Consider the following 11,568-nt stretch of genomic DNA (forward strand, 5'->3'; position numbering starts at 1 on the left):
AAAAGTAGCCCAGGTGAGATTGAAGAAAATCATGGCAAACATCTCTGTGAAATGCAGCTGTGTCAGAACAGAACAGAAGAGGTTGGCCAGCCCTGGCTCTTCCTTTTCAGTTTTAGGGAAGACCACTTCATAACTAACTAATTTCATAAATAGCTAAAAGATGAATTTGCCGACTGTTGCTGTCGTTATGTGCATTGAATGACCTGTCCCTGTATGGTTGGTAGTCGTTATGACATGGTATATTACATTGTGAAACTGTGCACATACGCTTTAATTTTAATAGGTCAAAATTATTCCCTCTCTTATGCTTGCCAATCCCCAAACCATTGTATAGATGCAATATCGCCATCATGGCCCAGGTTTATGTCACTGGCGAGTTGATATTTACCATATTTCACAAAAACTGAATAGGTTAGTGTGATTGGGTGTTGGGAACTGGCTTTGACCTGTCCTGTAGGCATCTTCTTGCACATTTGTCATGAGTCTTTCAAGATACTGGGTTCTTCAAGGCAGAAAAAGACCTTGAGCGCTGAGGACCTCCCCCACATGTGAGACTGCCAAAGGTGGCCTGTGCCACTGTGACAGTCCCTTAGGACAGCCTGCATTCCCCCACTGGATGCAGAAGTCAAAGGTGTGTTAAAGCTACTTCCCTCTTCTGGGAGATTACATGTAGGATGGAATTCACCAAACTCCATCAGGGCACCCATGTTTTAAAGCCAGAACCTGCTCTGAATGCTGCCTGGCAGTTCAGTAGCAAGTTGAGATACTCTCCACTGCATCCAGCCAATTTTGTAATGTTGTACCTGGAAGTAAGCTTCTCTCTTTCCATAATGAAATTGAAATAATCCAGTTCTTCTTTGATTGTTTTGTCAGGCTGAATATAAGTAACTTTAAAATTACACTAGATCTTAGCATTTTCACTCGGCTAGGGAGAAGCATGTTGATAGCCTGTGGTTTCAATTTTTGCTAGGTTTTCTAACAAAAGGCTTTTGAAAGTCACTTAAGATATGAATACAAGCAGAAAAAATTTCTGAACGTGTGGCTTGGATAAAATTATCAGTACAGTCTTGGTAGTATTGAATTTCTTCTATTGTCATGCAGAAGTGTAACAATATCTGGGAAGTCATGAAAAATATGTAAGTGCTGGTCCTTTCATAACATAGTAACGATAAGAATGTATCTTAAATAAAATAAGAGCTGCGTTGACAAGGGGGATGTTAAATAATTTGTGTCAATAGTCATGCCTGAAAATGTGGGGCCTAGTTAAATTTTTAAAATGAAGCTTCAGAAAGACTAATTTTTCTGTCATTTGATTCCTTTGTTTGCCTGAGATCACTGACATGATCTGTTTCAGTATTTCCTATATGATAGATGAGACCTCAGTTCAGCAAGCAGGTTTGCTTAGGGAGATATTTCATCCGCTTGGACCTTGACAGATGCTGAGGCAGGGAACATGTAGACCTGATCACAGGGGCTGAGCAATAAATAGTCATTTCCTCTGTGCAAACACCAACCACACAGCATAAAAGCTTGAAAAGATACTTTTGTGTATCTGTTTTAATCAAATGGGGCTAATCAGAAGGTGCTCCCTTCTACAGAAAGCTGCTTTCTGCCAGGGTTGAGATAGCCAAGTTGATAGTTTTCTTTTAAAACACAAAATAATAATAACAAACTTTTTAGAGGTCTCCTATCACCAGTTCTGCCACCCTGAGTTGTTGCTTTACTGCTGGTGCTGGTTTTTTCATTTCCATGTGAAAAACAGTCTATGTCAAAAGGAAAGGCAAAAAAAAAAAAAAAAAAAGAACAGAAAATTGACTAGCAACAAAATTCCTATGAATTGCAGTAAAACTTGCTGTCAGGCAAATTATTCTTGTTTCATTGATTTAACAAGTATGTAATTTGCACTGCTTACAAAACTGAGTTTTATCCAAGTAGATGTGATGATGCAAGCTTACTACACAGATCAAGCGCTACTCAAAAGCAGAAAATATCCTCTGGTGAGACTTTTGCGTTTGGCAAAGTAAAAAGGGTATATTTATTTAAACAAGTCACAGCTTAACCAGAGGGAATGGTTCTACTTGGGCTAAGCCGCTTGCAACAGAAATCGCAACCTCTAAGATTAGGTTAATCGGTGTTACATTAATTCAGCTGTGTTTCACGTTAGACATCTTTACCTTTAGCGCTACAACTGAAATACTCTGTTCAGTCAGAAGTTTTTCCTTCGACCTGTGCTTATGAGAAAATCTCATTACCAGCGATGTTGTTACCTGGTTTTTCCACGATGCAAAACTTGTCCGTGATGTAGTGTCTGTATTGTATGTAAACACGTGCAAGAGGGGAAAAAATAGTTTGATGCTTACTGTTGTCTTTAAAATGCATAAGCATCGTAAACATCATACATCTTTACAGTTAAACTCTCCACAGAGCCCGTTTTCTTAAACGGTGAAACTGTTTGCAGGTACTTTCTTGCTTGATACCATATAATCTCTAGCTGTGGGATATGGACATTTTGAAATGTTTTAAATACATCTGCCATATGTAGCTGTGTTTCAGCAGCACAGAGACCTGTAACAATTTTTGAACTTGCGTTTTTCATACTTTAGATGATTAGGAGCCTAAGTTAGAGACGAAGGACGTACCTGTATTACGTAATAAAGCATTGTTTGTTCTGTGGCTCCAAAGGCAAGTGACACATCACAGTTCATGTCTGTACCTCCGACCTCTTCTCCCTTCAGAGGCAGGGTGGCCCTGTCCTTGCTGGCTGCTGGGAACTTGCCCTGCCCTGCCCTGTCCCCAGACTCTGCCTGGGCTTTGTTGAGGAGAAACTGACTGGCATGGGCCAGCACTGCGTCAGGAGCTGTGCTGGGTCAGGGCAGCACCCCGCACTGGGCCACACTACTCCTTGCTTTACAGGAGAAGACAAAGCCCAGCTGTGCGGCCTCCCTCTGCCCCTGGGACTAAGGGGGAAGAGACAATTTCAAAGGGCAGTTCTGGTCCTGGAGTGGGTGGAATGACTCTCCGGAAGCACTTAGTTCTCTTCGCTGACTACAAGGGGACCAGACCCCCATGTCTGCATCCTTTTAAGTGCCTGAAGATATATGGGACAAATTCAAAACATGAAAAGGGATGTCAGTGTTTATATAAGAAGTCTGGTGCTCTCTTTTGTCAGGAGAGAGAGTTCTTCTGTGAAAAAAGAGAACACATCCAGCACTAGATTTGCTTTAATACTGACCTACCTTCATATACACATCAGTGCAGTAAGTGGAGTTTATAGGTTTTGTGCTGACTGCAGAGCAGTCACTGAAACAGAAACCTTTTGCAACTCTTTGCCAATCAGTTTCAAACAGAACGGTTTATTTTTTGCAAAGTCGCGCCAGCCTGAATGGTTAGAAGCCACAGGGTTCACAGTCTCGAGGTGGCTGACCTTGCATAGTATGGTACGCATTTATACACATGTATAGGGCCCCGACATAGCTCTATGTAAAGTATACAGTTGAATTGAAATTTAATGTAAAGCACAGTCAGTATGTATTTCCTAAAATTTTGGGAGGGCTTTGAGTACCTGAGTTCTGAGATGTGTAGCTGGCAGTATTTTTTTCCTGTGATAAAATGGTTTCTATTTACTTGATTTCTGTCATGTATGCCTGTCCTAGCACTAATATATTGAAACCTTTCAGCATTGCTGACTGTGTTCTTTAATAGAGGATGTTAAGATAAATTCCAATTACTGATGCCTCAGTGTATATAGCAGTTCTGTAGATAACCCAGAACCATTTTAAACCTGAATCTAAAGACACGCTTTTTTTCTCCGAGAGGTGGTCTGTCAGATTCTGCCATTATGAAAAAAGCCTTTCTTTCCTTTCAGTAGGTTTTGGTTAGAGCCTGAGTCTAGGATGTAAGATACGTGAAAACCTTTGTAGTTCATCATTTTGATCTTCATAGAAGTGGAGCTCTTGCTTTCTTTACTGCAAAATCCAGAAACTTTTACATATGCAAGGCTCAGAATTTGACAGCAAGTCTTTATACATGAATTACGTAATTTCTGTCATGCTGGAGGATTTTACAGAGGAATGCAGCAAGTTTCTTGTTTTACTGGACAGCTTTCTCATGAGGTCTTGTCTCCTGGATTTTGATCTGAATGTGTATCTGTTTTCTTTGCAGTTTCTCAGCACCCTCTTTGCCCCTTTAAATTTTGTGATGGAAAAAGTAGAAAGTATCCTGCCCTCCAGTCTGTGGCACCAGCTGACGAGGATCTGAGGGAGCGCGCCTGCTGACTGACTGCCATGACATCTTCTGTGCCAACTTTTTGTTGACCACAAGAAAGCATGATAAAAAAGGGAAGCAGTTCTAAGACTTTAAAACTCTTCATGGATTGTCTGTTCTCATACAAAAACTGTTTTGTTGTACAAAATACATTGATGTTAGGTTCTATTATATTTTGCCTTCAGAAAAGAAAAACTTAAAAATAAACTTTTGTGTATTGCAGCATGGCTCTCTTTTGGCCTCTTCTTCAAAGCTCCAATTGTACTTTGTGGTCTTAAACATGTGTGGTGTATATCTCCTTCACCACAGCTAGGGCTTGGCTTTCCGTTCAGTTAGTGAAAAAACACTAATAACTTTACAATTAAGCAATTGTATCACTGCCTTTTCTTACAGAGTTCAGTTCGGGTGAAGCCCTCAGCACTACAGACAGTCTAGCCAAGGCTTCGAGACAGTTAAAGCTCTTGCTTAAAGCAGCTTTAGGCTCTCCAGGCAGTTTGGATGGCACTTTGGGCTTCTGATTCCTGTCACTGCACAGAGCTCAATTTTATCCTCATTTGAATTTTCAGGAAACTCCACGTACTTGACAGATTTTCTTCACACCACTGTTTTCTCAAGTACCTCCAGAAACCCAATGCTTTGTTCTCTGGCTACAGAACAAAGCATATGTAATGGCAGAGAACTGAACACAAATTTACCTGTAGCGAGTGATCATTGCATTCATGCTTTTATGTATTTCTTGCTGAGTTTTTATTGCATTGCAAGTACTTTTCAAGTATGAAAAAGAAGGGACTTTTTCCTGTACAAATTAAACTGTTGCTTGAGACCAGAAGCTCATGAGCAAAATTGGTGTTAGTCCATGCACAGTTAGTAGAGAGGTTGGTGTTCCATCATCAGTGCTTACCTCAGGAAATCCTATCCTTGTGCTGTGTATTCATTTGTAACTTAGCCACTGTGGATGGTAACTTCCCACAGATGCCTCTGCTGATGCATGAGACCAGCTCTAAGATCAATAATTTGATCTGGAAGTTGAAGCAAGTAGTCCTGTCTGTCAAGAATTGAAAGTGCATCCTTACAGGTGCCTCAGAAATATTTTTTTTTTCAACTCCTTTCCCAGATAAGGAAGCATGAACCTGATGCAACAGATCAAAAATGCCACTTTGCCAGCTCAACTTTATTATTCTAAAAATGCTGAGCAGCTCGAGGGACTGTGATCACCAGCAGATAAGTTTGTTTATCAATGAGGATATGAGTAAGAAAAGGCAAAACTCCCGTTACTGGATTTTGTATAAAAGGAAAATGTTTCCTAACAGCAGGAGATGCACTGCGTTGTTTTTTGCCCTCTTGATTGCAGATACGTTAGTCTACATAGAAGAAAGATTTTTATCCAGGTGAGCAATGGTACTGCATTAAAGCAAGCACTGCTTTGCTGTGAGGAAAAAATACGTCCCCGTATCAGGAGAAATCAACTGTTAAGAGTGAGGCTTAAGTGAGGACACAGGAGACTGGAGAGCCTCGTAGCTAGGTGTTAAAACTGGTGAGGTGTGTTGCTGTTGGGGATTTCCATACAGGTTTTTCATCTCTGGCCGTTACTCATGCAAAACAATTCGCTGTAATGTTGAGATTAGTATGGCTTGCATTTAATGTGGGACATGGCATAAGATTAGAAGACGGCGGATTGCTAGAGGACAACATGTGGAAGTGTGAAATGGGCCAATATTTGTTTCCTCTGCTTTGCATCTGAATTGCTAGAACAGCTACAGAGAACACCTTTACAGCAGGTGCTCCTGTGTATCTCTAGCTGTAAAACTAGGGATAATCGTATTCATTCATTTGCCTCAACAGCGCTGTCAGAATTATTTAAGGTTGATGAAAATCAGAAGGATCAGGCATAGTCAGGTCTTGTCCTGTGCTGCTGTGTGTCACTTACTCCCCAGCCACCTGAAAAACCTGTCAAAGTTCATTTTTTATATTCCCTACATTTCAAAAGAACAAATTGCTGTGATTAACAGTCCTAATATGTAAATGTTAGCATGTCAGTGTTTATCGAGCTATATACCAGCGTTCACGTTTGTCACCAACTAAGGTAGTAGCTTGGCCTAATGTTAGAGGAAGAGATAATGTGAATTATGACGTGTGGAAATTACTATCTGTAATAATCTGATAAAAAGGAATACTTAACTCCTGGAAGAATCAGATCCTTCCCTTGAACTATGGGGAACTTTTAGGAACTCAAAAATATCTTTAGGCAATTCTGTTTCTACCGTGTCTAGTATCCATCTCCCTTATAAGCAGTAATGAACCATGGATTTTATCTAGAAAATCTCTTTTCAGCTTCAATTATAATTCTAGGCATCTGGGAGACTTAGGCAAGTCAGACAAAAGGATTTTCTTTTTCATTGAGCAAAGTTTGTTGCCGTAGGCTTTTCTGCCTCTGACGTGTTTTTTCTGTGAAGTTCAGCATGGCTTAGATCAAAAGGCAAACACAGCCCGTGACTATAATGATGGAAAGCCTCTGGCTTAGTGCAGAGATGAGACTTCTGGAAATTTGGTTCAGATAATAACTCATCCAAATCTTCAGTTTGCAGATTTAGTGGGGGTGGGGTGGCTTTTTAGCTTGAAAAGTTAACAGTTCCTGGTTTTTTTTCCTTAAAGACAGCCTAATACAATTTGGATGGATGGTATTTCTTTGCACTGTAAGTTGCATAGAACCAAAAAAAGAGAGACACCCAGGAGCGTCAAATAAATCAAGTTGGTCACCTTCTGGCCTTCCCACTAGGTAGATTTACAGCTGCTCCAGAGTGAGAGCCACAGTGCTACACCTGGTGGAAGGCTGTTGTTTCCTCTGGCGATTAATTGCTGTGATTCGAAGCAAACGGCAAATACACCGACTCTTCTTTTTTTAGTGGGACAGCATAGAAATCCTTACCCCAGTAGAAAGGAGGAAAAAATACCGGCTTTGCTGTGTTGCAGAAGCCTACAGAAGGTAAACATGCCAAGGCAGCAGCAGCCTTCGCGCGCACCCCGCGTCACAGCCGGTGTGGCTGTCCCTGCACAGAGGGCTTGGACACCTCAGCGGCTGTGGTCAAGGCATGTGTGCGAGGCAGCCCCCAGCCTCACGTGCTGTTCCCACCAGGGAGGGTGGAACTCCTGGTTTTTCATCTCTGAGGGACCAGGGAGGCCCCCCTGGAGCAACACAGGAGGAGCAGTCAATATATTGATTCATATGTGTTTGCTTCTTCCACGCAAGAGCTCTTATATTATGAAGCCACATCCACGTAATCAGGCAAATGGGCTGTTAAAGAAAAAAAAAAAAAAAAACAAAACAAAACCAAAAAACCACAACCAAAACCAAGTTTGTGCTGCTCTATTCCAGATAATAAAACAAGTTAATTTTGTCTTGTTTGCCGTGGCAGGAGAAACCTGCAGGCTCTTATACGTGACCACAAAACTGCCTCCGCCCTCAGAGGCGGCCGTCACCTGCACATGAAGGCTTCAGGCCTTCCTCGGCATGTGAGACAAAATGCACGGAGATGAGCAAGCACTGGTACGCTTCATGCTGCCACGCTGGATTATTAGCCAGTTTTTCCTAGCAAAATCACCCTCCCCAGCCCCAGATCTTCACTAAACCCCAATAAAATGTTTACTACCCCTTTGCCACCATACACCGAGTCCCACGAGAGGCTGGGCAAGAAGCCTGCAGGCAGGGATCGCCAGCTGCTTGCTGAACGCGGGTGTGATTTGGGCATCCAGGCTGGATGCCCTTCAGCAGCTGTGCAGCACAGCACCAGAAATACGGTATTTTATTTCTAATTCACATCTGCAAAGGTTACACAGAGATGGGAGGTCAGGGTGAGATGCACAAATGGGGTTTAGATAGTTTTGCAGGAAAAAAAAGAAGCAGCACCACAATCTCTTGAGCTACAATACCCACGTGCCGTAACATACACCACTGTTCCTAGAAGTCATTCCCCATTTTCCTTGTGGTAAAAGAAAATTACACTTTTTTAAAGTGAGATTTCTCCTAAAACAGCTCAACATACTTTTGGGGGCAAAGTTTGTTAAAATAGAAAACAGTGGGAAGGGAGCAACCCCAAAAAGTTTGACAGGCTAACAGCATCTCAGAGCAATGCTACATTCTGATTTCATACAGCAAATTAAAGGGAACTCCCTCAATTAGATTGCATATTTTTAAAAAATAAGTCCTACAGCCTTTTAAGCCTTTTACCTCAGCTAACATTATTCTGACACTAAAGTGTCTACCTAGGGACAACTGTTTCCTCTTCATGAATACATACATAAGTAAATTTATTGCACAGAAGAAAACAGAGGATTATTTCATTTGCCTTGCCTGATTTCTGTTTCTTCTTTTTCTTTTTCTCCCTTTTTCTTTCTTTGTTTGATTAGCTGAAGGTCGAGGAGGTACCTTTCCTAGCAATATTTACATCTCTGGGCATCTTTTCCCTCTAAGAAATAGCAAAAGCTACCAGGAGTGTTTTGTTCATGGAAGAGGCAGCAGAAATGCTTACAGCTGTAAGAAGCCTACCTTGAGCTCCGTTTTTTTTTTTTTTTAAATCATAAATACAGAAAAAAAAAAAGTAATCAAATAAATGGCTAGTTCAGCAGTTACACATCTGTTGCGCTGCAAAATACTCCGTTTCTCCTCTGGTGAAGCAGGTTTGATGGAGGCATTGCATTACGTCTTATTGATATGGCTCTTGTGTGAAATACAAAATTCAGCCTGCTGTGCACACCTTTGGTGGGCTTGCTGCTGAACGGGGCAGGGGACCTGGTGACAAAGCACACAGAAAAGGCCAAGGTACTCAATGCCACCATCTTCGCCTTCAGGAACCCCAGGCCCCTGAGATGAGGGGAAAGTGTGCAGCAAGAAGATACACCTTGGTGGAGGAGGAGGAGGAGGAGGAGGACCAGGTCAGGGAATAGAAGTTCCATCTTTAATACAGCGACCCCGAAACACTTTACCTGGGACTGCAGAATTCAGGTGGGTTTGTTTATTGGTGTATTAAGCAAATGATGGAGTTAAGAAGTGATCTGATTTCGTTACCTTGTATTCAACTGCCTAGAACAAGTTCCCTTGTAAGAATGAGGCTTCCTTTTTTCCAGAACATTTAAATATTTTCAGCTTTATTAGATGGGAAACTTGTAGACTACTCAAAGGGTCCCTGAGTCTTTCAAAAAACTTGACACACAAAAAAAATTAAAATAATATACTACTTTTAAGTTCCTTAAGGCTTAAAATGTGGTATTGCCCAGGCTGTGAACTACGTGCGGATTTAATTTCACAATGAAATCATAATAAAAATTCTCCTTGGAGCTCACCTTTAAATACAATTAGGTATGAAATTTTCCTTATCCAGCCCAGTGCCAGAATTGCCAGCCGTAATGAGGCCAACAGTATAACAACTGAACTGAGTGTGTATACTCTGCACTGCACGTGCATGTGTGTGCAATGCACGCACTGTGCACTAGCACGCCGGCAGGGCTATTCCCACCAGCAGCTGGTTTATACCCAGAAGCGTGATTATTCTTACTTCTAGCCGGGACCATTACATTAATGCCATATACAGTAACAGAAACATTATCTTATTGTCCAAATAAATAGCTTTCTGGATCCTCCTAATCTTTTAATGCCAGCTGTGCCTTCTGGAGATGACTTACTCATATTAACAGTACAGACTTTTCCCAAAGCCTTTCAGATGTAAATGACTGCTCTCTCAAGACCATTGAATGCAAACCTCCATTCTTTTTACATATTCTTTTTTAAAACAAACAAAAAAACCCCCACATAACCAGAATACTCACTCCATTGCCACGGTATGCTGCTTGTATGGGGCTTTTTCATGCACTGTTTGCCCCTGCTAGGATTCCTCCACTCTTTTTCATTTTCATATGGAAATTTTACCTGAAGCTACAGTGTGTTCTATCACTCATTCAGCCTCCTTTCCCGTGTTGTTTTTTTACTACCTTGCCTGTCTCTGCACTTCATGGGTGCTTTTCCAGAGCCTTATTATACTTACTGGCACAGGACCCATCTTTCATCTCGGCTCATTTGCTGGTCCCAGCTCTGAGCAGAGGCAGCTGGTCCCTCTCTGTGAGGGACCTTTCTCTGTGAGCTCCTTTCCAGTGAGGTTGTTGTTTCTCGGCCTCATGAGCCTGCACATCTTTCCAGCAATTTGTTGGTTTGCACTGATGCCAGCCCAGCATGGCACAACCTGTCACTGCCTCCTTCAAAGGCCAGCACACCCTTAATGATAGCTAGAAGTTTTTGCAGGAAGTATTCAGAGAAAATCAGATTTGGAAGTCCCCATCCGAATGGAAAGTATCATTTGGAACGCATTTAATAGATTTATTAAATTTAAAAGAACATAGAATTTGATAGATTCTTTAGAAACCCGATCATAACTGAGACAAGGGATTTCCTTCTACATCAGCTTTCTGCAAACATTTTTATGCTTATTCAGTAAGTGAAAAATAGGAAACCTTATCCTTAGGTAGTTCAGTGTCCTATACCCAGCTCTCACCAAGCTGAGAAACAAATACTTTCTCTTCGATCCTTCAGATCACAAAAACCCCTCAATAGTTAATATTAATGATGTTTTAAAAGCTTTTAAGGCAAATTTGCGCAAATATGTAACTAAGACACTTGCTTTGACTCTTTAATAGTTTATGAAAATACTGTGGTTGAATACATCTCCTGCAGTTTCCTTTGGTTTTCGCCATGGGCCAATCGCTGCCCCACGGGAAGCTGCAGCATGCTCATGCTGGTCGGGGTGGCCTCAGGTGGACACTTTACTGCGAACTCCAGTCCACTGGGGACAGACGAATATCCCTCCAGTAAAGCCTTTCACCCAGCCTGGCCCCAAATTTTCTCTCATGGAGGAATCACCATGCTCAAATTCTCGAGCACTTCAGTATCCAGGGCATGACTGTGACCAGCACAAAATCCTTTGGAAGATGCTTGAGCAAGCTCAGCTTACACAGTTGTTGTTGGTGGTCTTGTACGAAATGCTCCATCTTTGCATCTTGCTGTGCTCCTGGATGGCAGGAATGAATTGCCACAAGGAGTCCAGGGGAGAAATGCGTGTTGGAAGAGTTCTGGCAGAAGTACATCCTTCCAGAGATGCACCGGTTTATGCACAGACACCTGCAGCAACACTGTCATGCAGAAAGGGGAGGTAAATACTTCAAAGTTTGTATTAATAATTCAGCAGCTTCTGTGCAATGAAAGGCAAAGGTGAAACTGGTGTAAAAGTAGAGACCTCGGATGCATTCCCTGCATGGACCAGG

General features: G+C 41.8%; 1 protein-coding gene across 8 annotated transcripts in view; it reads left to right on the forward strand.

Moving 5' to 3' along the window:
• Positions 1-4,485, forward strand: part of ST7 (suppression of tumorigenicity 7) — a 151,803-nt gene extending 147,318 nt beyond the window's left edge. For all 8 annotated transcript variants that reach the window (XM_055712096.1, XM_055712098.1, XM_014282048.3 and 5 more), the window contains one exon: positions 4,162-4,485. In XM_055712096.1, the coding sequence (XP_055568071.1) occupies positions 4,162-4,257 (96 nt within the window). In that variant the 3' untranslated portion in view covers positions 4,258-4,485. The remainder of the gene's footprint in view (positions 1-4,161) is intronic.
• Positions 4,486-11,568: the final 7,083 nt, after the last annotated feature.

The sequence above is a fragment of the Falco cherrug genome, chromosome 5 (genome assembly GCF_023634085.1).
Source record: "Falco cherrug isolate bFalChe1 chromosome 5, bFalChe1.pri, whole genome shotgun sequence".
Lineage (NCBI taxonomy): Eukaryota > Metazoa > Chordata > Aves > Falconiformes > Falconidae > Falco > Falco cherrug.